The 27,438-nt window shown below is 49.1% G+C and overlaps 11 protein-coding genes across 12 annotated transcripts in view; 6 read left to right on the top strand and 5 right to left on the bottom strand.

Moving 5' to 3' along the window:
• Positions 1–1,000: 1,000 nt before the first annotated feature.
• LOC112347842 (F-box/kelch-repeat protein At5g43190-like) lies at positions 1,001–2,893 on the top strand. Its single transcript, XM_024679381.1, has one exon. The coding sequence runs from the start codon at positions 1,213–1,215 to the stop codon at positions 2,365–2,367; it is 1,155 nt and encodes a 384-aa protein (XP_024535149.1). The 5' UTR covers positions 1,001–1,212; the 3' UTR covers positions 2,368–2,893.
• A 788-nt stretch (positions 2,894–3,681) lies between these two features.
• On the top strand, positions 3,682–5,912 carry LOC112347790 (dol-P-Man:Man(6)GlcNAc(2)-PP-Dol alpha-1,2-mannosyltransferase-like). The gene is made up of 9 exons (XM_024679207.1): positions 3,682–3,948; positions 4,018–4,099; positions 4,145–4,304; positions 4,367–4,587; positions 4,657–4,952; positions 5,005–5,246; positions 5,295–5,482; positions 5,553–5,645; positions 5,697–5,912. The coding sequence occupies exons 1-9, from the start codon at positions 3,692–3,694 to the stop codon at positions 5,829–5,831; spliced, it is 1,674 nt and encodes a 557-aa protein (XP_024534975.1). The 5' UTR covers positions 3,682–3,691; the 3' UTR covers positions 5,832–5,912.
• Positions 5,913–6,636: 724 nt separating this feature from the next.
• LOC112347789 (endoribonuclease Dicer homolog 1-like) lies at positions 6,637–8,838 on the top strand. Of its 2 annotated transcripts, XM_024679205.1 has the most exons (6): positions 6,667–6,757; positions 6,822–7,193; positions 7,246–7,436; positions 7,487–8,344; positions 8,392–8,469; positions 8,521–8,838. In XM_024679205.1, exons 2-6 carry the CDS (start codon positions 6,848–6,850, stop codon positions 8,824–8,826), a joined length of 1,779 nt encoding a protein of 592 aa, XP_024534973.1. In that variant the 5' UTR covers positions 6,667–6,757; positions 6,822–6,847; the 3' UTR covers positions 8,827–8,838. The 2 variants fall into 2 exon arrangements, with proteins under 2 accessions (XP_024534974.1, XP_024534973.1); XM_024679206.1 differs by having other exon boundaries at positions 6,637–6,757; positions 8,392–8,838.
• On the bottom strand, positions 8,768–11,194 carry LOC9658405 (protein ROOT INITIATION DEFECTIVE 3). The gene is made up of 9 exons (XM_024679130.1): positions 11,126–11,194; positions 10,615–10,881; positions 10,412–10,525; positions 10,224–10,357; positions 10,002–10,152; positions 9,727–9,935; positions 9,515–9,642; positions 9,177–9,445; positions 8,768–9,122 (listed from the first exon to the last, which is right to left on the bottom strand). Exons 1-9 carry the CDS (start codon positions 11,192–11,194, stop codon positions 8,895–8,897), a joined length of 1,569 nt encoding a protein of 522 aa, XP_024534898.1. The 3' UTR covers positions 8,768–8,894.
• A 478-nt stretch (positions 11,195–11,672) lies between these two features.
• LOC9658403 lies at positions 11,673–14,941 on the top strand. Its single transcript, XM_002974415.2, has 6 exons — positions 11,673–11,691; positions 11,757–11,945; positions 12,012–12,226; positions 12,294–12,407; positions 12,470–12,566; positions 12,697–14,941. The coding sequence occupies exon 6, from the start codon at positions 13,243–13,245 to the stop codon at positions 14,545–14,547; it is 1,305 nt and encodes a 434-aa protein (XP_002974461.1). The 5' UTR covers positions 11,673–11,691; positions 11,757–11,945; positions 12,012–12,226; positions 12,294–12,407; positions 12,470–12,566; positions 12,697–13,242; the 3' UTR covers positions 14,548–14,941.
• Positions 14,942–15,566: 625 nt separating this feature from the next.
• On the top strand, positions 15,567–16,134 carry LOC9657708 (pathogenesis-related protein PRB1-2). The gene has a single exon (XM_002974414.2). The coding sequence runs from the start codon at positions 15,567–15,569 to the stop codon at positions 16,077–16,079; it is 513 nt and encodes a 170-aa protein (XP_002974460.1). The 3' UTR covers positions 16,080–16,134.
• Positions 16,135–16,437: 303 nt separating this feature from the next.
• On the bottom strand, positions 16,438–17,253 carry LOC112347793. Its single transcript, XM_024679217.1, has 3 exons — positions 17,133–17,253; positions 16,851–17,069; positions 16,438–16,782 (listed from the first exon to the last, which is right to left on the bottom strand). The coding sequence occupies exons 1-3, from the start codon at positions 17,166–17,168 to the stop codon at positions 16,510–16,512; spliced, it is 528 nt and encodes a 175-aa protein (XP_024534985.1). The 5' UTR covers positions 17,169–17,253; the 3' UTR covers positions 16,438–16,509.
• A 6-nt stretch (positions 17,254–17,259) lies between these two features.
• On the bottom strand, positions 17,260–18,451 carry LOC9657707 (flavanone 3-dioxygenase 2). The gene is made up of 4 exons (XM_024679129.1): positions 18,436–18,451; positions 18,149–18,254; positions 17,749–18,028; positions 17,260–17,352 (listed from the first exon to the last, which is right to left on the bottom strand). Exons 1-4 carry the CDS (start codon positions 18,449–18,451, stop codon positions 17,260–17,262), a joined length of 495 nt encoding a protein of 164 aa, XP_024534897.1.
• Positions 18,452–18,801: 350 nt separating this feature from the next.
• Positions 18,802–27,438, bottom strand: part of LOC112347764 (pentatricopeptide repeat-containing protein At4g02750-like) — an 18,089-nt gene continuing 9,452 nt past the window's right edge. Inside the window, exons 2-3 of the mRNA XM_024679128.1 lie at positions 26,887–27,179; positions 18,802–18,828 (exon numbers count right to left, since the gene is read on the bottom strand). Of these exons, the coding sequence (XP_024534896.1) occupies positions 18,822–18,828; positions 26,887–27,179 (300 nt within the window). The 3' untranslated portion in view covers positions 18,802–18,821. The remainder of the gene's footprint in view (positions 18,829–26,886; positions 27,180–27,438) is intronic.
• On the top strand, positions 23,595–24,146 carry LOC9657706 (pathogenesis-related protein PRB1-2). The gene has a single exon (XM_002974413.2). The coding sequence runs from the start codon at positions 23,595–23,597 to the stop codon at positions 24,105–24,107; it is 513 nt and encodes a 170-aa protein (XP_002974459.1). The 3' UTR covers positions 24,108–24,146.
• Positions 24,391–25,278, bottom strand: LOC112347792. The gene is made up of 3 exons (XM_024679216.1): positions 25,126–25,278; positions 24,825–25,043; positions 24,391–24,760 (listed from the first exon to the last, which is right to left on the bottom strand). Exons 1-3 carry the CDS (start codon positions 25,159–25,161, stop codon positions 24,479–24,481), a joined length of 537 nt encoding a protein of 178 aa, XP_024534984.1. The 5' UTR covers positions 25,162–25,278; the 3' UTR covers positions 24,391–24,478.

The following is a 27,438-nucleotide window of genomic DNA, read 5'->3' as shown; positions in this document are numbered from 1 at the left end:
CTAGGCTGGCATGTGAGACGTTGGGCTTTAAGATATCCATATCTGGGATCTCTGGCACTTTGTCAAGACAGTCTGCGAGTGAGTTGAACTGTACCAGTGCCTTGGATGATCCCATGCAAGCTCTCACGACCTCTACCTTTACATCTTCTATGCCTGCGAAGTAGAGCATCGCAATTGGATTGCTCACAACGAGAACCTGGCCCATCTTCATGTCTTCTTTCAGGAAGAAACCACCACGTCCACGCTTGCTAGCTTTGATCTCCACAGGACCGACAAAGTCAGCATGGCGCCAACTGTGGCTTCAAGCCACCGGAGAAGAACTGGTGATGTCGTATGGCCCCCCTGTCTCGCTCTGCTCCTGGAAGAGCCGGCACTCAGCCAGAGCATCATCGATCCCTTGCATTGCTAAGAGCATCAGGGTCCTCCTCTCACCGTGACAAAGCCAGCTCGAAGCACTCCACGGCTTGAGTATACTCTCCAATGGCCTTCAAAGCACTGGCCTTTCGGAAGAGACTCTTGACGTGAAACTTATCCCCGTCCAGGGCTGCATTCGCGCCTTGAATCGGCGCGTCCACCATCCCGATGTAGAGAAGAACCTGGGAAGAGATGTTGGACAAGACACTAGTGTCGCGCTGCTGCTGGTGCTGGATTAAGAGCATGCCAACAATGAAGCTGACATCGTCTGGAAAAGCAACCACGAGCGATGGCTGGATGAAGCGCTCGTTGATGAAGATGGCAGTGAGTAAAGGCTTCTTGATCTTTACTAGAGCTCTTCTTGGAAACATAGCCGCCACTTCTTCGCTAGCTCTCACGCACGCACAAAACTCCATTCAGATCCTCCTGGTCACACCAACCGCGACGAGCAATGTACCTTCCCAGCAAGAAACTCCTCATTGGCGTCCTGCTTGTGCCCGAATGGCGCCGGCCATTCCTCGCTCTTGCAAATCCTAGCGATAACTAAACCATCGGATATGCTATCATCTAACGGTTGTCATTCAATTTTAGATAGCCCTAAAAGTGGATCACTTGACTTAGACCAGTCAAGAGTCAACGACGCGCCTTCCGGGGAATATCGTTAACAATCGAAGATTCCAGCGAAGCTTGGAACGAGTAAGCGCAAGAGAATTTTTCCTTCTTCGTTACGTGGATCTCACGTCGTTCTTGATGTAGATATAGTCGGAGAGCTCGTGAGAAGGAAACGGGTGAAAAGAAATGAGTAGCAGCAGTAGCGATCGCTGGAGGAGGATCACTCACTTCGACCCTCGGATATGGAGTAGCCTCCCACACGATTTGCTCCTCCGGATCTTCGCGTGCCTCCCAATCAAGAGCTTGCTCCGGCTGCGATGCGTCTCCAAGGAGTGGAACAAGGCTCTCACGTCTCTAAACTTTGCAGGGCTGCAGTCTCGAGTAGCATCGCCCTCGTCCAGGCTCCCCTGGATCCTCATGTTCAAGTGTCACAGCTATAGCGCTGCCAGAGTGCTGAGAGCTTTCGATCGATCCAGCAACAAGTGGTTCGCCATTTCCCTCTCCTTCCTGCCTCCCTATGCCACGGACATAGCCGCCTCGTCTGGAGGACTCCTGTGCTTCAAGACCATCCATCCCGGCCAATTCATTGTTTGTAACCCGCTGCTCAGCTCTTGGAGGGATCTCCCACCGCTCAAGGCCTCCAACATGGCCCGAGCAGCCGTCATCACCCTTCTCGCCACCAAAAGCTCCACTTCCAACACCTTCAAAGTCGTCGTTGCTGGATCCCGAGTCCTGGACGACCTGAGCAGCTGTGAGCGAGTGACGGAGGTGTTTGACTCGGCTGCTGGATCGTGGAGGAGGATCCAAGCTCCAGGAATGGCCTTCAACTTCAGATCCGAGACAGCCTGCTGCGGCGAAGAGACAATCCACTTCACAACTAGCTCCGATCCTCCGCTCCTGTTCTCTCTCAACCTGGAGCAGAGCAAATGGACCAAGTCAGAGGCACCGCTTCCCGAGTCACTGACTTACTGCATCCCGGTAGCGAGTGAGCGAGGAGTGCTTCACTTGGTCGGCGGACACGGGCAGCACGGGATCACCAAGAAGATGAGAATCTGGAAGCTTGGCAACAACCCGAAGCGATGGACGGAGGTGGACACCATGCCTGGTGAGATTTGTGCAAAGTTCGTATCAACCTGTTTCCACAACTACGACCAGATAAGCAGCACCGCGCAGCAGGACTTGATCTGTTTCTCGTGTCTCACCTGCCCTCAGGCAGCCGTCTATTGCATTCCTCGCAACTCTTGGATGTGGCTTCCACGCTGCGAGCAAGTGTCGCTGCGATCCAACAGCTCTCACAAATGGTTCTCGCTGGAGCCAAATCTAAAACAGCTCCATCTCTAGGTAGGCAGCACCCGCTCGTCTATGAGATTCTTCTGGCAGCAGCAACCAGTCAATAGTTGATAGAAAAATATACTTCTATAAACAGTGTTCTCTTGCATCTATTCTATCTTTCAGCAACTCGTCAATAGCACGGACGAAGTTGTGAGTACTAGCGTGATTTTACGCATAAATCTGCGGAGAAAACCATGAATGCTCGCGTCGTTTGTTCTAGACAACTTACATACCGCGATTGTATCTGGTCGTTTCAATTTATATACTTATCTTTCACTTGGCATTTGCTGCAACAAAAGAAAGAAAACCAAAACAAGAAAAGAAGGATATCGGGTTCTCTTACCTGGAGCTCAAATGCGGCGGCATCGATAGCGCCATGGCAAGCTGGAGCTCAAATCCGGCGGCATCGACAGAGCCATGGCGGACTGCGACAAGGAATGCAGGCGCCGCGTCCACAGCGCCTTGGCGCCGGCGTATCGCCATCGCCAAGAGAGCCCTATCGATAATTGCCCTAGAGATTACCTCAAGCCTTGCAACGCGGAAGAGAAGGTCCATTTAAATACCTTAGCCAAGAAACAATGAAAGAACGCCCAAAGAAGAAGGGACAAAGATGGGAAAATGGACGACTGGTCTGTGTGGATGCTTTGAAGATTTTAATTCATGTGAGTAGCAACAGAGATTTTTTTCTTCCATCGATCGGATCAATCACATTTTTTTTGCTCTTGTGATTCGATCGAATGTAGGCTGCTGTGCGTGCCTCTGCCCCTGCGTTGTGGTGGGAAGAAACATCAATGTCTTGGATCAAGGAAGCACTTGTAAGTTCTTTCGATTCCTGGATAGAATCGATGACAAGATTGCGTGAATTTACCGATCGATCGATCTCACCGCAGCGTGCTGTACCGGAGGGACAGTGTTTTGCTTGCTCCACTGCCTGGCCGGATTGGGATGCCTCTACAGTTGCCTCTATCGCGGTAAAATCCGTAACAAATTCGGCCTCCCGCCAGAACCATGCAACGATATTTGCACTGAATGCTGGTGCCTCTGCTGCTCCATCGCCCAGACATATCGGGAGCTCAAGAATCGAAACATGGATCCAGCGCTTGGTGGGTTCAATGCTTGAATTCTCTTCGATTCATTCCTTGAATTTCTCGTCTCAGGCTATGATGGCGTCACTTCGATCACCAAAAATCCGCCCAAGATATTCAAGATGTGGAAATAGAGCTCTGTTTTAGGGTTCTTGAGTGATTCCCAAAGAATATTCGAAATTCAAATGTTTTGCCTGAAAAGATTTGCAGAATATTCATTCTAGGGTTTTGTGATTTATCTAGGGTTCATGGCTGAGCTCCGGCAGCGGAGGCACGATCGCTCCTCGGCAGCGGAGATTAACAGCGAAGAAGAGGATGCCAAGAAGAAGGATCTTCCGGAGGTCAGTAAGAATGTCGGATTTGCTGCGGCTTTCGCCGCGCTCTTCATCACTCGCTACTTCAGCGCGAGCTCCAACATCGTACACGACTGCGACGAGGTTTTCAATTACTGGGAGCCGCTGCATTTTCTTCTCTATGGGTCGGGATTTCAAACTTGGGAGTACAGGTGAGTGAGAGCTTTAGAGAGTGTCTGTTCTCTCGCTAAAATAATTGGAGTTTCGTTTCTCTGGACTAGCTCGGAGTTTGCTCTTCGATCGTATCTTTACATCCTGATTCATGCCGTTATTGGAGCTCCAGCTTCTTACATTCTCGCAAAGGTAGGAAAGTTTCTCTTTTGGATTGAAATTATCTTCCTTTTCCAGGTGAAAGTTTTCTATCTGATTAAACTGGCATTCGCCTTGGTGTCTGCGGGCGTCGATGGAGCTCTTGTGGCAGCCGTGTCCGAAAGGTTTGGAAAAAGGATGGCATCATACACTTTGGTTTTACTCTGCTTTGCCAGTGGTTGCTACACAGCTAGCACAAGTAAGGAAAAATTCTCAGGCTGTTCTCACTCACTTTTCTTGTTTTTTTTTCTCCTTTCTCAGCTTTTCTGCCGAGCACCTTTTCAATGTACGCTATCAGCCTTGCATCAGCGGCTGTGCTTGCCGATAAGTTTGAAGCTGCCGTCGCCGTGGCTGCCTTGGGGGTCCTTGTTGGCTGGCCATTCTCGGGCCTTGCGGTTCTTCCCGTGGTAGTGTACTCTTTGGCGAATGGTAGCTCCGTCAAGGTTTTCATGGCCGGTGTTAAATCCTCAGTCGTTCTCATCGTAAGTTCCTCTTTTCTCTTATAAATTGGTGGATATTCTCCTGGAAACTCAACTTGATTGTTTATGCAGGCGCTGTCAGCACTATGTGATCGATTATTTTACGGTCAGTGGAAGCTTTCTATTCTCAACCTCGTCACCTACAATGTCGTGGGAGGTGGCGACAGCATTTTATACGGTGTGGAGGGACCCTTGTTTTATCTTCGGAATGGGCTCAACAATTTCAATCTTGCGTTGTTGTTGGCGTTCGGGCTACCTGTTTTGCTGCTTTTCGTGCGACGAAGTACCGACAAGCATCTCCTACTGGTAATCTCACCTTTGTATTTGTGGTTTGGATTCATGTCCTTGCAACCTCACAAAGAAGAAAGGTATCAAAACTATGCTCTCTATCTTAGTTCACTCAGCTTTTTTTCTTTTCAGGTTCCTCTATCCAATCTATCCCCTCATTTGCGTAGCTGCGGCAGCTAGCATCGAGCGGATTCCAGGTCTGGTACCACGAAAAATGAGCTTCGTGCATGGTCTGTTCACGAAACTGAGGCCTTTGCTCTTATCTTTCATCCTGGTGGCATCGTATAGTCGAACAACGTCTTTACTTCAAGGTTACTCGGCACCGATGCAGATTTACACACACCTTCCAACTAATCCAACCGAGAATTCCACAGGCAAGCCTCGCATTTTCAATTCTCTTTAACTCCTGCGTTTCAATGCAGTTTGCATTGGCAGTGAGTGGCACCGTTTCCCATCCTCGTTCTTTCTGCCGTCAGCCAAGTACCAAGTGAGATGGCTCGACGATGGCTTTAGAGGACTTATGCCGTTTCCATTCGACAGCAGGCTGGGTGGAACGAAAGCAGCTCCGGACTACTTCAACAGGCATAACAATGCTTCTCCAAAGCAATTTGTAAGTTAGATCTCATCTCGCTACTTATTTTCTTTCGAAGGTTCTCACTCTTCCGAAATCCCTGTCTCAGCTCCAAAGCGACGCTTCCTGTGACTTTGTGGTGGAGCTAGTCTTAGACAGACCGGGCGTAGAGTATCGTGGAAACAATCAAACCAAATGGACTGTACGTGCTTGTTTACGCTTGCCAGATTCTCTAAGAGTATTTTTCTAACAGGTCGTGGCTAAACGCTTGTTCCTGGACAATGAGAGCTCACCTCGTCTCCACCGCGCGTTTTTTATACCCTGGGCATGGCAAAGTAAGAACTCCTTCGGCACTTACAGGCTACTCATACGCAATGTGGTCGAGTAAACAAACAAACCATAGGCGAATTAACGTGATTTTTCACTTTCTATGATCTTAAATTACCATCGCCAAAGTTCTTTCTAAGAATATTTTTTAGTCGCAGAGATGCTTTGTTCTAGATTCGAGATGGAGGCTTTGTTTCTCTCCCATAGTATTTAAATCTAGAGGCTTGAGTGGCAGCCAAAGATCGTCTCTACAGAAACAAATTTTTGGATATGGAGCCATGAAACCTCGCGGCTAATCCCAGCCGTTGGATCACTAGGTTGTTCTTCAGCATTGTTTTTCCCTCCATGGAGCTCGCTGCAAGATTTGAGGTCGATCGCGTTGCTGGCCCAGCTTTCCTTCCCTCTCGGAGCCGATCCAAGCTCTAAAGTCTCGTCCTTGGCGGCGATTGCAAGCGCCGAAGGTATCTGAGGTGAATCGGTGGATCTTCTCCTGTTGTTCGAGGTTTCTGGTTTTCTCTCGCTCTCCGAGTCGATCGGAGCTGGAAATTCGCGTTCTTGCGAGCGATGAAGGCCCTGGAGGAGAAGATCGACGATCTTGTCACGGCATTGGGGGAAATCTCCCATTGCAATGCTGCTCCAGATTCAGGCAAGAAGAAATATCCCCTTGTGCCGCCTAGCGATGGCAAATCGCCGCTCACTGCATCGCCACGGCACTACGAGCGCGGCATTCCTGGTGTCGTCCAGACAAGTCCAAGGGTCGACGATTCGTCGGACAGGATCTTGTTCCATGCCGTGGCCATACGCTATGAGCTTGTGATGGAAGGCAAGGATCCATTGCAACGGCACGCCACGGAGTTTGCAATCCTTCTACCCACCAGAGTCGATCCGGCCGTGGCAGCGATGGTAGTGGAATTGCTCCTCCAAGAAAACTCCATAGTCCGTGCCCATCTAGAGGAGATTGGAGAAGTGCTGGTTCCCTCGGACGAGGTATACTATACAGTATGCTCTCTCTTTGTGTGAAGTTTCTTACTTGGATCTCTTTTCATTCCAGGTGGTGAAGATCAAAGAATTTACCAAATGGCTTTTCGATCTCGTCCTGGGCCGCTCCCAAGACGCGAGGCTATCGGAGTACCGAGAGGTCCAAAGCTTTACTACGCCGTTCCATTGCTAGAGACTTGGCGATGGAGGAGAGAGGAGTTTAAGCTGCCCGTGGATTGGAACTTGATGGCGGCTGCAACTTCTTCAGGTTTGCATTACGCTGACTCGATGATCGCTTCCGAAGCACAGGCCTCGAACGAGAAGATCGCGATTGACAGCTTGATCCTTTGCGCTGGAAAATCGTGCGTCGTTCTATCGAAACACTCGAACGAAGTTGTTGCTGTGAGGGCGCACCGGGCACTGAGCTATCTCACGAAACACAATGGTATGAAACTCTAACTATCTATCACCATTTGATCTGAGTTTCTTCTTTCCAGATGCTACACTAACGAAAAAGCTAAGAGCCGTCACCTTTTCAAGAAGGGAGTGCGTACTTCCGAAAACTTTACTACCGGGAAGCTTGCATAGAGGCGCTCTTCGGCTTCCTTCTGTTATGTACAGGCTTGAGATGGCACTGCTAGCCGCAGAACTGCGCGATGCAATGGACGTCCCGGTCTCGGCTTTGAAGGTACAATTCGTAGCAAGTTTGTTTTCTGGAGGACTGAAACGTGGTTTTAGCTGTTGGAGGCTTTGACATCCAGAGCATGCTGTTTCAATGTATCTTACGAGCCACTAGAACTGTTAGGAGACAGCGTGCTGAAGATCGTCGCTGGAACGTATGTCTACGCGACGACGCCTTCGATGGGCAGTGAAGAGCTTGGCCTGGAGCTGTACAATATAGTTTGCAACAGCACGCTTTCCAGTTTGGCACTAGCTCGGAATCTGTACCGGTATGTATTTGCGGAGATGTTTTCGCCGCTGAAGTGGATATCTCCGGGCATGATACCAGCAGCGGCAGAGATTCCGGAACAACTGCTCTCGACGAAGACACTGGCGGACGTGGTAGAAGCCGTTCTGGGGGCATGCGTGCTGGAAGGGGAACTTGCTGCCGCTATGGCAGCAGCGAACTGGCTCCAGATACCAGTCCGGTTTCCTCCTGGGGCCGAAGATCATCACAGATTCGAAGTCACAGGCTGCGGATCATTAACAGACGATGATTTGAACGAACTACAAGAGAAACTCGGCTATCAGTTCAGGAACAAGCAGGTCTTGCGAGTTGCTCTGAGCTTTCATGACGACAACTTCACTTTCAGGCGTCTAGAGTTTCTCGGCGATGCAGTGCTGGACTACCTCGTGACACGGCACTTGGTCAGATCATTCCCGGACCAGTCGGCCGGTCGCCTCAACACCTTAAAGCAGGCAACGATCAACAAGGAGCACTATTCCTGTGTCAGTATTCGTCATGGCTTTCACGTCTATCTTCAGAAGGTCCACTTCGTCCCTCAAATTGCCGAGTTCGCAGAATCACTTGTCGAAGAGCTTGCAAGGGGGAAAGCATGCTCGACTTTCGGCATTTCCAGACTAAACTCACCAAAAGTAAGCCAAGTCCTCCAATGATCCTGTCTGCTTATTCTCTGTTTCAGCTGCTTGGAGACATGATTCAAACACTGGCAGCTTCAATTTTTATCGACTCGGAATACGAACCAAATATCGTTTGGAAGGTAAGTCGTATATTTTGGAGTATACTTTCTTGTAACTTCTCTCATCTTCAGGTGTATGAAAGGCTCTTAGAACCAATCGCCACTCCGGAAAACGTGATGCTCCATCCAGTCAAGCAGCTCGAGACCTTGTGTAGAGAGCAAAGACTTGCTCTCGACATCCAGTGCACTGAGGTGGACGGTTTCATACGCGCCGATGTTGTGATCGACAATGAGCGCGTCAGCTGCTGCGAGCACGAAGAGAAGCGCGTGGCAAGACGCTTAGCTGCGATGCAAGTACGTATATATATCAACTCAGTTCTTCGTCCTCTAACACAAAGTCTGGTTATAATAGGCTGTGCAACAATTGACAACTTCTAATCAAGCAGTGTCTCTCACCAGTAGTTTGAGTCGATCCACTACCTCCTAAACCTCCTCAAAATCTGTGCTTACTTGTCACGCATCTTGTCCCCCAGCTTGCTGGCTCTTCCCTTGGTTCTTTCCTTGTTCTCTCCGTCGTCTTCCCTGTCCCGGTTCCCACCCATCAATTCGTCCACGCAGAAACAGTAAAGTTCTTGGTGCAATTGCTGCCACTGCTGGCCATTGTTAAGAGCCCGCCGGAGCTCCGATCGCAATCTCTCCAGCTCCATTTGCATCGCTGCCGTGGAGCCTTGTTGCTGTCATCAAAACCCGTCAACGGTCTCTCATCCAGGCAAAAAACTCTTTCTTACCTCTAGTTCTCTTATTTGTCTTCCCATGGCGACCATACTGTGAGAGTAGCCCTCGGCATCCTCGTCATCAGCAGGACAAGTTAACGGAAGGACAACCGGGGGGCCTTCCCAAGGCTTGAAGTCTTGTGCCACTGACTCGACTGTTACGTACTTGCTCAACGGAACCACTGGAAGCGTTGGTAAGCGACGGTTGATTTGACGGCCTTGCTGATCTGTAGAGCTGAGCAGGGACGAGGGCCGTGGTATCACCAAAAGGCTGCTCACAGGACCTGCAAGAAACCAGCAAAGCAAAGCAACTTTTGCGTTGGGAGAGACAAAAAGAAACTTTGGTCGGTCACCTTTGCTGTGAGAAAACGTCCGAAGAACCTGGCGGCTCACGGTGTCCCACAACCGGACAGTGCAGTCCTCGGAGCCAGAGACGAGCGACACCCCATCCATGCTAAATGCTAGAGCAGTAATAGCACGGCTGCTCTATCAAGAACAACTCCAGATTAGTCAAAAGCAGTCGGACGGGTGGATTGGAACAACAAAACTTTAGAAAGCACACAACCTGTGGCCGATCCCGTCAGCACCGAGTAGCCCATCCGCGGAATGCAAGCCAGACCCCGATGGAACACCGAAGTTTAGAGCCGTGATAAAAATCCTGCCATCGACTCCACCGGCGTAGAGCGCGTACTCCCCTGGATCAAGTGCAACAGCATTGATGGGAGTGGGGAAGAGTATCGACCGGAGTAGAGCTCCGAGAGCCAAGCTCCATATCTATACAAACTCTCGCGGTAAGCTGGAAAAACTAACACGCTGCTGCGAAGAGCTAAAGAAACGTACCTTGCAGGTGTGGTCTAGTGAGCACGAGACGATGATCGCGCTAGAACCACCAGAGCCGGCCAGCAATCCAGTGACTGGAAGTGTGTGATCCGACCATTTGTGCATGTAAGGTACCTGGGTCTCCCCGGCTTCTTCGATGCTGTCCAGGGCCCTGGAAGGAAGCCGGAAAGGATGAGAAGAAAGCTTCAAGGAGAAAAGCTCGATCGATCGGATCAAACTTACCTCACGAGAGGATAGACATTGACGAGTCCATCCTCGGCACCAGAGATGAGTAGCGAATCATCGTCGGAGAAGACGAGGCACTTGACGGCTTTGTAGTGCCCGGCCCACACTCGCAGCAATCTTCCACTCGAGACCTTTGCCAGAATCCCGTGTCATGGTGTGAATCACAAAGTTAAGAGAAGTCTCACCTCCCAGAGATAAATTCTTCCCGACGATCCTCCTCCCGCCAAGTAAACTCCATCGGCAGTGCAAGCTAGAGGCTCGATCGGCTCCACGGGATAGCTCTTGAAAGCCACTTGGTTCTACGCAGAGGAAAAGAAAATGAATGAAACGGCCGATCAAATTCGAGATTTTGGCAAGAAGAAATCGATCGATTCCTGCTCTCACTCACCTTGTGCCAGGTCCAGAAGAAGATCGTGCCGCCGGCATTGTTAGCAGTCTTGTGGATCTGCGATGCCGCCAGGAAATGGTGTCCAACACACGCCAAGGCATTGCGCGGCGCCGCGCACGATCGGAGGTGCGACAGCGGCACGCCCGACGCCAAATCCCACACCGTCACGCCAGCATCCAGATTGGAGCAGGCGATCACAGCTTCTCTCACCGTCGCCAGCTTGCCCCATCCAAGGACGGCCCTCTCCAGGCCGTAATTCTCTCCTCCCTATAAACCCTAACCCTAGAGACGCATTAAAACTTCCCAGTAGAGGAGAGTGGATATTCTTTCTCGCGACTAGGGTTTAACAAGGTATGTGATCGATTGACGCTTCTTCTCTGGCTATCCGGCGAGATTTCGTGCCGATTAGCTCGTTCCATTGAAGCGATAGCAGCTCCGCCTCGATCGGGCATGTGATTTCCAGCCAATGCAGCAGAGATTTGCTTGCTTTGGCATTGCCCGATCGATGTACATGGTTTTTCTCTAGCAAAATTGATCTAAATCTCGAAATATTTGTGTTGTGGTAGACAGGTATCGTCATGGCTCTCCTATCTTCTTCCAGCTGCTTCATGAACAAGGTATTTAGATTTGTCTGGTGGTTTTCTCCTATCTCATGCTAAGATTTTGCTACGTTCCAGGCAGTTTTCCCAGTATTCCAGCACGATCTTTCTCGTACTCCAAAATTCGCCCGCCAAAGCAGAAGGCCAGCCACCAAAGTAGCGGCATTTTTTGATCCCAGAGAGGATCCAATCGTGAAGGAAGCTCTCAAGGTATGACGCTTTGGTTATATAAAACTCTCTGAGAAAGAAAGCCTGCGTGTTTTATCTAACAGGAACCGATCGCTTTCCTCGGTGGCGTCTTTGCGGGAATGCTCCGCCTCGACTTAAACGAGGAGCCTCTCAAAGGCTGGATCGAAAAGACTGCCACGGCAGCGAAGCTCCAGGCTGACGAGAAGCTGGAGACGATCACAGACAAGGACGATGGCGGTCCCGAAGAGATCCAAATCGAATGAAGGAGTGCCAGTTCTTTCCTATTTCCGTAAGTTTCTCAGTAAAGCAACCAAGCTTTGCTGACGGTCCTTCCTCTCTCTTGTATCTTTACAGTGATATGTCTGGTGAGAGAATCAAAAGGCGTCAAGCTTTGCGGTATGGCCTGTAAATGCGACTCACGGCAGTTGTTGCGTAGCCAGAAAATTGCGGTTGCCAAAGATGCTCGTCTCGAGGGACAGGGCATTTGCAGGCGACCACACCCAACACTGGGAAATAAATTTCTAGCTCTCTCTCTGCGCATCGGTATAGTACCTCTCTCGCTTGGCATTTGTTTTTGGATCTCTAGTTCATGAATTTGGGTACGTATAGGAAAGGGCACTGCACACTCGCAGACAGGAGCGCTTGAAGGTTTTCACGTGCTGGAGCTGCTGCGCTCACATGAAAACGTTTCCATGGTTTGGGAGCTCGATTTGATTTCGGCAGGGGAGAAGTGAGAGCGGGGAAAAGGATTTCTTCTGCGATTGTCATCTGTGACGATGGCCTTTACGGGACCACTCCGACTCCAATCCACTTATGATATTCAAGTAAGCATCACAGCATACTTTGTCTCCTTTTCTCCGCATTGACTAATCTTTTTGCTTGACTTATCAGCCGCAAAGAAGAAAACAAGCGAGCGCATCCAAACAAGAGGCATTTTGAGGAGACCCATGGCCAGTTTCGCTGCAGCTGGTCCGTGATGTCACTGCAGCGCTGGATCGAGAACAGGTACAAACAGAAAAGCAGGAGAAAGAATTCCTCCGTTGTTTTTATGCACGGCATGCTTACAGGTGGTGATCGCTCGTGATCTTGCTAAGAGGAAGACAGGCGTTGCAGCGGTACAGCAGGGAAGCGACCGATGGATGGATCGATCAATCAATCACAAAGGTATTTACACTCTCGCCCCGCTGGTTTTTCTGGATCGATCATCACTTTGGCTCGTCCACACCACTCACTTTGTTATTAAGCTGACTTCGACCGCCACTCGCTCACTCTCTCGTCTTTGCAAATCTCTCAGGAAGGAAGACGAAGATGGTAGTAGCATTTTTTTCCGCTGAAAGCAACAGCGACCAATCAACGGCAGTGGCGAGTGACGATTCGGGATCAACAGACAAAAAGAAATTCGCGGAGATCCATTCAAACAGTCGCCACAACAGCGCAGCGCTGCCAGGCGGAAGAATAGCGAATTTTTAAGAGATTTACACATCGCCCAGCCAAGGTATAAAGGAGGTGCAATTAAAACTCGCGGCCCAACGGCCCAGATTTCTCCCGGGAGCGAATATCTGGCATTGAATGGACGCTGGCGGCAGCGAATATCCACGCGCGGTTAATTAAATGGGCGAGGGTTAGGATTAATTGCGTGTAAAACGGCTGGCTTAGGGTTTAGACGCTAGTGAAGATGGATGGCTCCATTTTCTTCTCTGGAGGATTTCACTCGCCTTGACCGCCACGATCTAGCCTAGCGGCGTGTTCTTGCGCGAATTGGCCGGGATTTCCAGGAGCAATCGATCGATTCTTCTTCTTCTCTCCCTCTCGCGCTCGCTGCTACTAGATCGATTTGGCGATGGATCCAGGGGTGTGCTTGGTTCATCCCAGCAAGAGGCAGCCGGTGGGGGTTTGTCACTTGTGCCTCCGGGATCGCCTCGTCCGGCTCTCTCTCTCGGGCGATTCTTCCAGCAGCCACACGCTCCTCCCGAATTCCTCCTCCTCCAGGAGCTCCTTCGATTCCTCCTCGTGCTCCAAGACCGACGACAGCAACGGCAATGGCAAATGCGGCAGCGGCAGCGTCGTCGGTAAGCTCGGCACGATCTTCTCGCTCATGGAGAGCGATAGCGAGGAGGCAGTGGCTCGAATCGAGGAGAAAGAGGGGGATGTAGGCGAGGAGGACGACGAAGAGGTAGAGCAGAGCGTTCCATCGTGTCTTCCCAGGTCCAAATCTCTCTCGCAGTGGCAGCAGCAGCACCCGCCGCGGCGGAGCTCTAGCACCAAGGATCCAGCGTTTGCGCGATTCGCCGCTCCCGATTCAAGAAATGGGGGGGAAGGAGGGTTTCCAGCGGATGGATTCTCCTCCGCTCGGAACTCCAAGAATGCCGCTGGATCCTATCACAGTCCCCTGGTATCGGCATCCGCCACGCCCGTGGCTCATCACGTTGACAGGGATCATCGCGGCGCCAGGAATCCCCATCACCACAGCGGCGGCGGCGGCAAGCTCTCCTGGATCTCCTCCCTCTTTGGGCTGCGCAAGAGGAAGAAGAAGTCCAGCCACAACGGCGCCGTGGAGACGAATTTCTTCCCTCCCGAGGCCTGGAACGACGATTTCCACCACCGCGGGGCGCACGCCGATCGCGATCGCCTGTGGCGCAGCCGATCGGTCTCCTCGGGGCGCGTGATCAAGAAGAGCTTCACTCCTCTCGGGGACCCTCCACTCGACCATCCCGGCGCGCCCACTGGAATCGACCCCGCGACCTCCTCCTTGGAGCCCCCGAGGGCGTCGGCGCAAGGAATCGAACCCCGGGTGGCCTCGCTCATCGCGCTGGACATGACCAAGGTGATTACCAACGCGGCGTATGACGTGGAGGACAGCGGGGACGGGGGTGCCGCGTACGTGGCGGGGCCGAGGTCCAGCGTGGCGTCCTTGATGGACATCGACCGCAAGTGCGCGGCCGCCACGTGTGCCAGCCCGACCGTGCTGCAGAGGAGCCGGAGCACGGGCGGGTGGCGCCGGATGATACGGAGCGAATCGCCGTCGTCCGTCCTGGCAAATCCGACGGCCCATGGTAGCGGTAACGGTAACAGTGACTGGGGATTCTATCTAACTCCGCTGAGGACTTTTAACAAGAGCAGGGGTGGTAGCAAGCAGGGGCGCTGAGATTAAACGCAAAAACTACGCGAGATCGGATCAAACAGTGACTTGGATCGATCGTGTCGAGGCTTACTTTGCATTTAGGATTGATGGCTCTAATGTAATTCTTCTTTTTTTCGTTTTGTGAAGCTTCACACTGGAAGAGATTCGAGAAAAGTTTGAGAGTGACAATGGAAGAACAAAAACAAAGCTGTACAGATCGAGCCCCACTAGGGAACAAGGAGATTTTTTGGGAGTAGAAGACAGGACTACCCACCGGTGTGTTATATAAGATTTTCTCACAATTCTGTAATTTCTCTCTTTCCTCTCTTTGGGATCCACTCAAGTGAAGATGGATTCAAAAGAGACGATGGAGTGATTTGCTCTTTTGGGGTGTCTTAAAATCTCTCAAAGTTGGCGATGTTGGCACACCAACCAGTGTAATATAGTGTGTCAAAAACCTTTGGGGTGGATAGAACATGTGCAAGTGAGAGATTTGGGATTGCACGGAAATTTTTTCTTTGTTTTTTTTTTCTTTGGTTTCGAGGACTAGACTAGATTACTGAGCCTGGAATGTTTGCTTCGCTGTTTAAATCGCTGACAAGGACCAACTGCTGTCTGTCATGGTTTGTATGCTTATTTTGCAGTCTTTAATCCCAAGATAAAGACCATCACCACCACCTTGAATACAAAATAGAATCCTTTGCGTGGGATACAGTTAGTTCACGCAAACACTGAAGTGTTGGTAATGGATTCATGTGGAGGATTCAAGTTGCTTGAGGAAACTGCCAAAGAAAGATCCATGAATTTGTATCCAGAGGGTGTCCAGAAGAGAAGCTCCTCGAGCTGTGGAAGAAAAAGAGGCGGCTAAAGTCATGGAGCACCAAACTAAAACGTACTCGATTCATGGGTCACCGTCGCAGCAAAAAATCGTATACAATCGCAAGCGCTAAGTCGGCGCCACAAGTGGAAAAACTCGATCAGAACAACGACTTTGCATATAAACGTAGGAGTTTGCTCTTGATTGTGAACATCGCCCCAGCAACATGAAATCTCCTTGCTCTCCTCTCCTCTTTGCAACTCTGGCGATCTTCTTTTGTGATGCTTTGGTTGTTCTTCAAGCAAGCCAGCAGATTGATCTTGTCGGCGCACACAACGCAGCTCGGTCGGCTGTGAATGTCTCGGGGCTGGTTTGGGACGATACAGTGGCCGCGTTTGCATCAAGCTGGGCGGCAACTCTCCGGGATCAAAACAACTGCGCGCTGATCCACTCGGGTGGGAGATATGGCGAGAATCTGTGGAAGTGGTGGGGAAGTCCCGGCTTGCCTGCTCCTCCCGCCACTGACGCTGTGGCTGCCTGGGTGAACGAGCGAGTCGACTACAACTATGCGTCAAACACTTGCGCGGCGGGGAAGGTCTGTGGACACTACACGCAGGTTGTGTGGAAGAACTCTGTTCGAGTTGGGTGCGCTTATGTCCAGTGCAATGGTATGAATGCTTACCTTGTTAGTTGCAACTATGATCCACCAGGAAATTATATAGGCCAGAAACCATATTGACATGGTTTATGCACTGATATCTGAAAGAATTAGTAAATATTCAATTCATAACCAACTCAAACTCAATTTCTCAAGGTCAATAAAGACTTTCTCATGGTAAGTCCACCAATCCGGGGGGGGGCTGTATACTGATCCAGTTATAATCCTCTCTGGATTGAACGAATGGGCTTTTGGACTCGAAGTGGTGTATCGGTGCTCTGGCGAGCGAATTCCCAGAGTATACCGGCGAACAATCTCATTTCCACCTGTATTTGACTTCCATTGACTTTTTTTTATCAAAGTGGTCCTTGATTTATTTGGAGGATTTATTACACCTACCAGCGTCGACTGATGAAACAGAGGTTACATTCTCAAATTCAACTGTAAATCAATAACATTAGGTAGATAGATAGATTCATGGCATGATGATTAATCATCTATATCCAAGTTTCTAAGGCTCGAGCGCAAAACCAATCCCGCGCATGTAGTCAGAGGTGAATCCATACAAGCCCACGATCTCGCTCGCGTCCGCCGTCTGGAAGCTCGTCTGGCCGCTCATCTCATGCCCGCCGTACGGGCCGTACGTGACGCTCTTCCCGGTGATGTTGTTGTACGTGACGAACGACAGCTCCGTCACCGTGACCCCCTGGTTCTGCTCGCTGCTGTATGGCCCGTACTTGCCGGTGGCGCGCACGAACCTCTCATACGGATAGGCGACTTGGATCTGCGTCATGGAAGGGAATGATTAGGAGAAGAGAAAACTGCTCATTTTGGTTCTTTTGGGAGACTGACCTCTGTGAATTGCGTGGTTGTGCCGTGGTTAGCCATCCAGGTTGAAGAGCTGCCGGTGGCGTATTGTCCCTGGATGCCGTCGATCACCCAGCCGTAGTGTACGCGGATTGCGGTGAGAGTTTTGATCGCCGAGGAAGAACTCATGTCGTTGAATCCCACTCCCGCGTTGGTGCCGTAGAGCGGAGACCAGGAGCGCCCTTCCACCGTGACGACGACAAGCTACGACAAAACAAAAGAATTCATCACAGAAACATCATTGGAAAAATGAGCTAATATGTATACCAGGAGAACAACAAAGGATCTCAACAATGCAGCCATTGCACAACTCTGAAACTTCTCTCCCTTGCTATAATCGATCGCTACCAAGAGAAGAAGAAACTCCTTGTATAGACGGAAGAGTTGTGCAGCCTTAGAACTTTGGCTTTTCTTGTGCAGCCTTCTTGGACAGCAGCATGCAAACAAGAGCCCCATGAAGGAATACGGTAAATAAACCGCACGAACTCTGTCGTAAGACAGCTTTCAGACAGTCATGCCAGCCTTAGTAGTATTAATCATATTAGGATCGGATTAATGTATTATCATGACAATAAATTTCCTATAATCAGTTGTTTAGGATTTTGAGCGTCTCAATGTTTCGCGTCCCAAGGTGGTTCTTGTAGAAGTTGTCCATGTACTCTCTGAACAAGCATGCTTTGAACACGGGAGGATTGTCACCTAGCAACTCCTCCAGTGGGGCAATATGTTTATCATCTGTAGGACCATAAAATGAAGCAATTGAAACTCGTGGCCCCTTAGTGTTCACTAGAACTCGATGCTCCGCACTCTTATATTTATTGTTGCTTAGTATCTGTAAGAGGGAAACTAAGAGCTCATAGAAAATGTCATCAAATTATTTCACCTGGAGCATGTCTGCTACATTAATGACTAATGCGCCTTCAACTGGCTTCACAGGAATCCATTGGCCATTGTAGTTAACCTCAAGGCCCTCAACTCCAAGTTCTTGTTGTAATACCGTTATGGTTCCTGGATCAGCATGACAACCTATACCAATTGCTTGATCAGGGCATGGACACTGTGGATAATATGTCATCTTCATGGTTTGCTTGGGAGGATCCAAGTGTTTCTCCAGGATCTGCCAATCTAGACCAAGGTTTTGAGCAATAATTCGCAATAGTTTTCTGGCAAGTTCGTCCACAGCCTTGGCGTAATTGCTTGTAATTTTCCTTTGTTATAATGAATATATAGTGTTAAAACAGAAAAAAGTAAAATAAAAAGACATGTGAAAGGAAAGTTTGTACCTGTAATTTGGAATACTTTCTGGTACATCATCCTCGTGAACTGCTGGCTGACAGTGCTGGAACAAATAGTCGCTCCAAAACTTTTTCTTTGCACTTGCTATGGATCCTGTGGAGAATCTAAAGCTCTTGTAGATATCTGTTGAGTAATAAACCATCCTTTCCTTGGCAGGCAAGTTAAAAAAGTAATGGACTATTTTGATGATGTCTTGCATAAGCTCGTTAGATATCCCATGGCCGCTGACCTGACTAGAACAATTTGCAAAGTATTTCAGAAGAGATTTACTTACCTGGAAAAAACCCCATTTCTGGCAAGCTAGATGGATTTCTTCAGCTGCTGATTTTCTTTTCAAATCATCATTATCTATGCCACTTAAGTCAATAATTGGGAGGTTGTTTGGAGCTTTGATGGTTATGCCTTTGCATATGGATGTCAAATATTCATTTGGTACATGATCTATACCCAAATCCACCATTGCTCTCACACCAGCCATAATATTTCCAAGTAACCTGTTTCAGAAAACACAGAACATTGTTATATTCACTACATTTTATTGGTAATCTCGCCATACATTTTGTAAGTATCCCAAGAATAGAGGTTAGTTATGTTTAAACTAAAGTTATAGATTTACAATTTATTTAAACTAAAGGCCTTAAGGACGGATAAATAAAAAATTTACAACCTTATCAAGTCGGCAAAAAGCTCATATGAAGCAGAATGATCTAGTCCGATTATTTCCCTAGCAACCGAAGCTCCATGTTGAACATCATTGTTAGTTCGGCTTGCTCCAAACAAGCACCTCCACTGAATCGAATCTGGTACATATGGCATGTTAGCCACAAGGTCTTGCGCATTTTCCAAATGCCCGGCTCGCCCAAAGACATCGATCATGCAGCAATCTGTTTGAGTCGCTTCCCGAACGGGACACCATCTGCTGGAGCGCTATGCTTGCCGCTCTTGTTCAAAACGGGCTCTACTTGGAAGCTTTTGTTGTTTTTGACGAGATGAAGATGGCGGGATCAATTGACAAGGTGTGTTTTGTATCGATCCTCATTGCTTGCAGCCAGGGAGGGAAGGTTTCCACTGCAAAATCGCTCTTCGTGTCGATGAGTCTTGATTTTGGGTTTCAACCGAGCAAGCAGCACTCCTTTCGGAATGCCTGACGTGACCATTGTGAGCATACGCTGCGAGCATCGCAGTCCACGAAACCACGTCGCGTTCCAGCATGTTGTCGAACAAAACCTTGGACTCTCGCAGCTGCTTGTGCTGCGCATACGACGCAAGCATGGCTGTCGAAGACGTGGAGTTGTGCTGAGGCATCGGTCCAAAAGTTTGTTTGGCTTCGTCCAAGAGACAGTTGTGGGCATATGCCGAAAGCATGGTGCTCCAAGAAACGATGTCTTGCTCGGGCATTTCCTCAAAGATCTGGCTTGCTCTCCTTATCCGGCCTTCAGCAGCGGTCGCCGCGAGGATTGCGTTCCAACAATCCTGTAACAATGGCGTCGCAAGATCAAGATGCCCGCATTGGGCATAAGCTGCAACCATGGCGGTCTGCGATACCGAATCCCTCTGCGGCATGTCGTCAAACAGTCGCTACATTGACGATGTAACAACAAGGGGGGCATCCATCTTTTTGCTTACACCAGGTCTCTTACTATTAGCGTTCTTCTTCGTTTTTTTCTTCCGGGAGGCCCCTTCGATGTCGATGAAAAGCTTTTAACAAAGTATGTGTACATAATTGGACGAAAAGGGTGTAGTTTATATTATATTGGCTTTCGTCGTCCTTGTAGTCCTCTTTTCAGTGTCTCGAGATGACGAACACCACGTAACTAGAAAAATTTGTGTGTCTTCTCAGCTGGGCTCGTTTCCAAGTGACACGATTAGCTCAGCGCTAGCCAGGACGGACGGCCTAGATTCACTGGAACCAGAATATTCCACTACTTATCAGATATTTGCCCGCGGAGGAGATCGATCAATCAATGGCGCCGGGTGCATTGCGGCTACGCTGCTAGATTTCTAGAATCCGAGGTGAGTCGGCGCAGATCTAGAGCTCCGCGCCACAGGGATACCTTTTCCATCGACCAGGGGGTTACCCTTCGATCATGAGGGCGAGAGGCTACATCTTGCCGATCTTTGTGCTGCTCGCATGCTTTTCCTTGGCAGCGGCGGCCGCTCAGCTCGTCAGTAGCGGATCATCGGTCGACAAGGCGGGATTTCCGTCCGTGTTGAGGCTCAGGAAAGCTGCCAAGGAGGAGTCGTGTGAGCCGAATTGGCCTCCGCAAAAATCAACGGCCTGACACTGGCCTCCGCAAAAACTGCTTGAAAAGTTTACCCTTCGCGACCCAAATATCACGTCAAACGGGCTGTCCAAACGCTCGGCCTGCGCCCCAGCTACAAGGTCTGCTGCAGCTGCCTGTAAAGTGAAGAGTTTATCAATGATCAGGTTGAGATTCTTCAACAGCGAGAGTTCACCTTCATGTTGACTTGGTCGGACCCAAGAGATTTTGTAAGAACTTCGATTATGTCGTCGTTGAAGAGATTGTGAAAAAAGGCCATCAGTTCCCAAAACAATGATGTCCTTGCAGACATGTAGACGGAAAATTAGCGAAGTTAAGGGAAAAGCATCTGCAACCGTCGGATGGTCACCAAAAGTTCCAACTTGAAACGGAAAGTTGACGGGGCTTTGGTTAAACTTATTTGAGATTAATATTATATCCAGGAACGGTGACTTCTCCTTCAAGCGACATGTAGGGATTTACAACGAGCCGATGGATCCAGAGTAGAAATGGATGTTTTTAGGACGCTAAAACAAAACGTCTTTGGACAACATGCTTCTCTGGCTAGCCAAGTCTCCTACTAAAGCAGAGATCCAAGCTTTAATTGACCAAGCCAAGAGCTCTCTATTAGGTGGAGATACCTTTTATTGCACAGCTATGGTTCAATCGTAAGAACCATGGTGCTGGCGCCAGGCTAGATTTTGGGCACACTATCAACACACTATCAGTCACACATCCATGATCTGGAGCTCCTTGCTGTTGCTCATGGACGATCCATCACAGATCTTCCCCTGCCCCTTGCACGCCCGGCATTTGGGCCCCGAAAAGGTCGGAGAACTCGGATCGCTGGAGCCACCCCATGCTCCAAAGCTTGCGATCCTGGAAAATTGAGAGAAGCTAAAACGAAAAAACCAAGAATTCGATCGAGAAATCCTATTCTTACCCGGAGATTTTGCGCATTCGCCCACAGCTGCGTGGTGGTGTCACAAGTGGCCACCATTTGGACGAACCATTCCTTGTCGCACATCCGCTGCTTGGCTCGAGCTTCGTGGTGGCGCCATCCAAAAGTGCGCTCCATGGCTGTCCATTTGGATCCTGGAGACTCGAGACAAAGATTGGCAACAAGATCGATCACCAATTCACTCACCGACGGGATTTTTGCGGTGGTATCCTCCCAACGCGAGCTGCTACTAGATCGATTTGGCGATGGATCCAGGCGTGTGCTTGGTTCATCCCAGCAAGAGGCAGCCGGTGGGGGTTTGTCCTCGTCCGGCTCTCTCTCTCGGGCGATTCTTCCAACACGCTCCTCCCGAATTCCTCCTCCTCCAGGAGCTCCTTCGATTCCTCCTCGTGCTCCAAGACCGTTCCATCGTGTCTTCCCAGGTCCAAATCTCTCTCGCAGTGGCAGCAGCAGCACCCGCCGCGGCGGAGCTCCAGCACCAAGGATCCAGCGTTCGCGCGATTCGCCGCTCCCGATTCGGGGATGGATTCTCCTCCGCGCGGAACTGCCAGGCAAATGCCGCCGGGTCCTATCAGAGTCCCCTGGTATCGGCATCCGCCACGCCCGTGGCTCATCACGTTGACAGGGATCATCGCGGCGCCAGGAATCCCCATCACCACAGCGGCGGCGGCGGCAAGCTCTCCTGGATCTCCTCCCTCTTTGGGCTGCGCAAGAGGAAGAAGAAATCCAGCCACAACGGCGCCGTGGAGACGAATTTCTTCCCTCCCGAGGCCTGGAACGACGATTTCCACCACCGCGGCGCGCACGCCGATTGCGATCGCCTGTGGCGCAGCCGATCGGTCTCCTCCGGGCGCGTGATCAAGACGAGCTTCACTCCTCTAGGGGATCCTCCACTCGACCATCCCGGCACGCCCACTGGAATCGACCCCGCGACCTCCTCCTTGGAGCCCCCGAGGGCGTCGGCGCCGGGAATCGAACCCCGGGTGGCCTCGCTCATCGCGCTGGACATGAGGGAGGTGATTACCAACGCGGCGTATGACGTGGAGGGCAGCGGGGGTCGAGGTCCAGCGTGGCGTCCTTGATGGACATCGACCGCAAGTGCGCGGCCGCCACGTGTGCCAGCCCGTGACACGGAACGAATCGCCGTCGTCCGTGCTGGCAAATCCGACGGCCCATGTTAGCGGTAACGGTAACAGTGACTGGGGATTCTAACTCCGCTGAGGAGGGACGCTGAGATTAAACGCAAAAAATACGCGAGATCGGATCAAACAGTGACTTGGATCAATCGTGTCGAGGCTTACTTCGCATTTAGGATTGATGGCTCTAATGTAATTCTTCTTTTTTTCGTTTTGTGAAGCTTCACACTGGAAGAGATTTGAGAAAAGTTTGAGATTAATGATGGAAGAACAAAAACAAAGCTGTACAGATTGAGCCCCATTAAGGAGATTTTTGTGGAGTACAAGCCAGGACTACCCACCGGTGTGTGATATAAGATTTTCTCACATTCTGTAACTTCTCTCTTTCCTCTCTCTGGGATTCACTCATTCAAAAGAGACGATGGAGTGATTTGCTCTTTTGGGGTGTCTTAAAATCTCTCAAAGTTGGCGATGTTGGCACACCAACCAGTGTATATAATGTGTCATAAACCTTTGGGGTGGATGGAACATGTGCAAGTGAGAGATTCGCGATTGCACGGATTTTTTTTCTTTGGTTTCGAGGATTACACTAGATTACTGAGCCTGGAATGTTTGCTTCACTGTTTAAATCGCTGACAAGGACCAACTGCTGTCGCTTATTTTTGCAGTCTTTAATCCCAAGATAAAGACCATCACCACCACCTTGAATACAAAATAGAATCCTTTGTGAGATTTTTTGGGAGACAGTTAGTTCACGCAAACACTGAAGTGCTGGTAATGGATTCATGTGGAGGATTCAAGTTGCTTGAGGAAACTACCAAAGAAAGATCCATGAATTTGTATCCAGAGGGTGTCCAGAAGAGAAGCTCCTCGAGCAGTGGAAGAAAAAGAGGCGGCTAAAGTCATGGAGCACCAAACTAAAACGTACTCGATTCATGGGTCACCGTCGCAGCAAAAAATCGTATACAATCGCAGGCGCTAAGTCGGCGCCACAAGTGGAAAAACTCGATCAGAACAACGACTTTGCATATAAACGTAAGAGTTTGCTCTTGATTGTGAACATCACCCCAGCAACATGAAATCTCCCTTCTCTCCTCTCCTCGTTGCAACTCTGGCGATCTTCTTTTGTGATGCTTTGGTTGTTCTTCGAGCAAGCCAGCAGAGTGACCTTGTCGACGCACACAACGCAGCTCGATCGGCTGTGAATGTCTCGGGGCTGGTTTGGAACGATACAGTGGCCGCGTTTGCATCAAGCTGGGCGGCAACTCTCCGGGATCAAAACAACTGCGCGCTGATCCACTCGGGTGGGAGATATGGCGAGAATCTGTGGAAGTGGTGGGGAAGTCCCGGCTTGCCTGCTCCTCCCGCCACTGACGCTGTGGCTGCCTGGGTGAACGAGCGAGCCGACTACAACTATGCGTCAAACACTTGCGCGGCGGGGAAGGTCTGTGGACACTACACGCAGGTTGTGTGGAAGAACTCTGTTCGAGTTGGATGCGCTTATGTCCAGTGCAATGGTATGAATGCTTACCTTGTTAGTTGCAACTATGATCCACCAGGAAATTATATAGGCCAGAAACCATATTGACATGGTTTATGTGAAAGAATTAGTAAATATTCAATTCATAACACAATTTGTCAAGGTCAATAACATGGTAAGTCCACCAATCCGGGAGGGGGGGGGTATATTGATCCAGTCATAATCCTCTCTGGATTGAACGAATGGGCTTTTGGACTCGAAGTGGTGTATCGGTGGGAACTCTGGCGAGCGAATTCCCAGAGTGTAACCATTATTTGACTTCCACTGACTTTTTTTTATCAAAAGTGTATTTGGAGGATTTATTACATCTACGAGCGTCATCGGCGCAAGACTGATGAAACAGAGGTTACATTCTCAAATTCAACTGTAGATCAACAACAGTAGGTAGATAGATAGATTCATGGCATGATGCCAAGTTTCTAGTTCTTGGTAGGCTCGAGTGCGAAACCAATCCCGCGCATGTAGTCCGAGGTGAATCCATACAAGCCCACGATCTCGCTCGCGTCCGGCGTCTGGAAGCTCTTCTGGCCGCTCATCGCATGCCCGCCGTAGGGGCCGTACGTGACGCTCTTGCCGGTGATGTTGTTGTACGTGACGAACGACAGCTCCGTCACCGTGACACCCTGGTTCTTCTCGCTGCTGTACGGCCCGTACTTGCCAGTGGCGCGCACGAACCTCTCCGACGGATAGGCGAGTTGGATCTGCGTCATGGAATGGAATGATTGAAATTAGAAACGGTCATTTTGGTTCTTTTGGGCCACTGACCTCTGTGAATTGCGTGGTTGTGCCGTGGTTAGGCATCCAGGTTGAAGAGCTGCCGGTGGTGTATTGTCCCTGGATGCCGTCGATCACCCAGCCGTAGCGTACGCGGATTCCGGTGAGAGTTTTGATCGCCGAGGAAGAACTCGTGTCGTTGAATCTCACACCCGCGTTGGTGCCGTAGAGCGGAGACCAGGAGCGCGCTTCCACCGCGACGACGACAAGCTACGAGAAAACAACAAAATTCATCACTGGGAATGGATCGAAGAAACATCAATGGAGTGGAGTAATGAGCTAATCTGTATACCAGGAGAACAACGAAGGATCTCAACAATGCACCCATTGCACAGCTCTGAAACTCTCTCCCTTGCTATAATCGACTGCTACCAAGAGAAGAAGAAACTCCTTGTGTAGACGGGAAATGTTGTGCAGCCTTTGCTTTGTCTATGATCATACAGCCTTCTTGGACAGAAACATGCAAACAAGAGTCCCGTGAAGGAATATGGTATATGAACTGCACGAACTCTGTTGTAAAACAGCTTTCAGATGGAATGCCACAGTCATGTCAGCCTTAGTAGTATTAATGATATTAGGATCGGATTAATGTATTATCATGACAATATGTTTCCTATAATCAGTTGTTTAGGATTCTGAGTGTCTCAATGTTTCGCGTCCCAAGGTGGTTCTTGTAGAAGCTGTCCATGTACTCTCTGAACAAGCATGCTTTGAACATGGGAGGATTGTCACCTAGCAACTCCTCCAGTGGGGCAATATGTTTATCATCTGTAGGACCATAAAATGAAGCAATTGAAACTCGTGGCTTCTTAGTGTTCACTAGAACTCAATGCTCCGTACTCTTATATTTATTGTTGCTTAGTATCTGTAAGAGGGAAACTAAGAGCTCATAGAAAATGTCATCAAATTATTTCACCTGGAGCATGTCTGCTACATTAATGACTAATGCGCCTTCAACTGGCTTCACAGGAATCCATTGGCCATTGTAGTTAACCTCAAGGCCCTCAACTCCAAGTTCTTGTTGTAATACCGTTATGGTTCCTGGATCAGCATGACAACCTATACCAATTGCTTGATCAGGGCATGGACACTGTGGATAATATGTCATCTTCATGGTTTGCTTGGGAGGATCCAAGTGTCTCTCCAGGATCTGCCAATCTAGACCAAGGTTTTGAGCAATAATTCGCAATAGTTTTCTGGCAAGTTTGTCCACAGCCTTGGCGTAATTGCTTGTAATTTTCCTTTGTTATAATTAATATATAGTGTTAAAACAGAGAAAAAAAAAAGAGATCTGTTAAAGGAAAGTTTGTACTTGTAATTTGGAATACATTCTGGTACATCATCCTCGTGAACTGCTGGCCTACAGTGCTGGAACAAATAGTCGGTTCAAAACTTTTTACTTGCATTTGCTATGAAAATTGATAATCTTTTATGATAGTTAATTGTTCTTTTATGGTTTTTGGCTTTTCGCATTACCACATGTTCTTTGTGGTTTACTTTGGATTAGTATTTTAGGTTTGAGATATCGGTAAGATGTGGATCCTGTGGAGAATTTGAAGCTCTTATAGATATCTATTGAATAGTAAACCATCATTTCCTTGGCAAGCAAGTTAAAAAAGTAATGAACCATTTTGATAATGTCTTGGCCAATGACCTGACTAAAACAATTGCAAAGTATTTCAGAAGAGATTTATTTACTTGGAAAAAACCCCATTTTTGGCAAGCTAGATGAATTTCTTCAGCTGCTGATTTTCTTTTCAAATCATCACTATCTATGCCACTTAAGTCAATAATTGGGAGGTTGTTTGGAGCTTTGATAGTTATGCCTTTGCATATGGATGTCAAATATTCATTTGGTACATGATCTATACCCAAATCCACCATTGCTCTCACACCAGCCATAATATTTTCCAAATAACCTGTTTCAGAAAACACAGAACATTGTTATATTCACCTATTCTTGGGGTACTTACAAAATGTATGGCGAGATTACCAATAAAATGTAAAAGTTATAGATTTACAATTTATTTAAACTAAAGGGCAAATTTACAACCTTATCAAGTTGGCAAAAAGCTCATATGAAGCAGAATGTTCTTTTTCTAGTCCGATTATTTCCCTAGCAACCGAAGCTCCATGTTGAGCATCATTTTTACTTCGGCTTGCTCCAAACAAGCACCTCCACTGAATCGAATCTGGTACATATGGCATGTTAGCCACAAGATCTTGCGCATTTTCTAAATGCCCGGCTCGCCCAAAGACATCGATCATGCAGCAATAGTGCTGCTTGCTCGGTTGAAACCCAAAATCAAGACTCATCGACACGAAGAGCGATTTTGCAGTGGAAACCTTCCCTCCGCAATGAGGATCGATACAAAACACACCTTGTCAATTGATCCCGCCATCTTCATCTCGTCAAAAACAACAAAAGCTTCCAAGTAGAGCCCGTTTTGAACAAGAGCGGCAAGCATAGCGCTCCAGCAGATGGTGTCCCGTTCGGGAAGCGACTCAAACAGCCTTTCGGAATGCCTGACGTGACCTCGCAGTCCACGGAACCACGTCGCGTTCCAGCATGTCGTCGAACAAAACCTTGGACTCTCGCAGCTGC

The sequence above is a fragment of the Selaginella moellendorffii genome, unplaced genomic scaffold (genome assembly GCF_000143415.4).
Source record: "Selaginella moellendorffii unplaced genomic scaffold, v1.0 SELMOscaffold_24, whole genome shotgun sequence".
In the NCBI taxonomy this organism is placed as follows: Eukaryota; Viridiplantae; Streptophyta; class Lycopodiopsida; order Selaginellales; family Selaginellaceae; genus Selaginella; species Selaginella moellendorffii.
Note: the sequence above shows the minus strand (reverse complement) of the source record. Positions and strands in the feature narration are given on the sequence as shown.

Coding starts and splice junctions, on each gene's coding strand:
- LOC112347842 (XM_024679381.1), top strand. CDS start 1,213: ATGAGTAGCAGCAGTAGCGATCGCTGGAGGAGGATCACTCACTTCGAC.
- LOC112347790 (XM_024679207.1), top strand. CDS start 3,692: ATGGCTGAGCTCCGGCAGCGGAGGCACGATCGCTCCTCGGCAGCGGAG. Junction 3,949..4,017: donor TTTCAAACTTGGGAGTACAG/GTGAGTGAGAGC, acceptor TCTCTGGACTAG/CTCGGAGTTTGCTCTTCGAT. Junction 5,483..5,552: donor ATGCTTCTCCAAAGCAATTT/GTAAGTTAGATC, acceptor TCCCTGTCTCAG/CTCCAAAGCGACGCTTCCTG.
- LOC112347789 (XM_024679206.1), top strand. CDS start 6,848: ATGGCTTTTCGATCTCGTCCTGGGCCGCTCCCAAGACGCGAGGCTATC. Junction 7,194..7,245: donor CTATCTCACGAAACACAATG/GTATGAAACTCT, acceptor TCTTCTTTCCAG/ATGCTACACTAACGAAAAAG. Junction 7,437..7,486: donor TCCCGGTCTCGGCTTTGAAG/GTACAATTCGTA, acceptor ACGTGGTTTTAG/CTGTTGGAGGCTTTGACATC.
- LOC9658405 (XM_024679130.1), bottom strand. CDS start 11,194: ATGACGATACCTGTCTACCACAACACAAATATTTCGAGATTTAGATCA. Junction 10,526..10,614: donor TCTTCTGGACCTGGCACAAG/GTGAGTGAGAGC, acceptor TCCTCTGCGTAG/AACCAAGTGGCTTTCAAGAG. Junction 9,936..10,001: donor CACTAGACCACACCTGCAAG/GTACGTTTCTTT, acceptor GAGTTTGTATAG/ATATGGAGCTTGGCTCTCGG.
- LOC9658403 (XM_002974415.2), top strand. CDS start 13,243: ATGGATCCAGGGGTGTGCTTGGTTCATCCCAGCAAGAGGCAGCCGGTG.
- LOC9657708 (XM_002974414.2), top strand. CDS start 15,567: ATGAAATCTCCTTGCTCTCCTCTCCTCTTTGCAACTCTGGCGATCTTC.
- LOC112347793 (XM_024679217.1), bottom strand. CDS start 17,168: ATGGCTGCATTGTTGAGATCCTTTGTTGTTCTCCTG. Junction 17,070..17,132: donor GATCCTTTGTTGTTCTCCTG/GTATACATATTA, acceptor GTTTTGTCGTAG/CTTGTCGTCGTCACGGTGGA. Junction 16,783..16,850: donor CAACCACGCAATTCACAGAG/GTCAGTCTCCCA, acceptor TCCATGACGCAG/ATCCAAGTCGCCTATCCGTA.
- LOC9657707 (XM_024679129.1), bottom strand. Junction 18,029..18,148: donor GAAAGTATTCCAAATTACAG/GTACAAACTTTC, acceptor CGAACTTGCCAG/AAAACTATTGCGAATTATTG. Junction 17,353..17,748: donor ATGTAGCAGACATGCTCCAG/GTGAAATAATTT, acceptor GTCTTACGACAG/AGTTCGTGCGGTTTATTTAC.
- LOC9657706 (XM_002974413.2), top strand. CDS start 23,595: ATGAAATCTCCCTTCTCTCCTCTCCTCGTTGCAACTCTGGCGATCTTC.
- LOC112347792 (XM_024679216.1), bottom strand. CDS start 25,161: ATGGGTGCATTGTTGAGATCCTTCGTTGTTCTCCTG. Junction 25,044..25,125: donor GATCCTTCGTTGTTCTCCTG/GTATACAGATTA, acceptor GTTTTCTCGTAG/CTTGTCGTCGTCGCGGTGGA. Junction 24,761..24,824: donor CAACCACGCAATTCACAGAG/GTCAGTGGCCCA, acceptor TCCATGACGCAG/ATCCAACTCGCCTATCCGTC.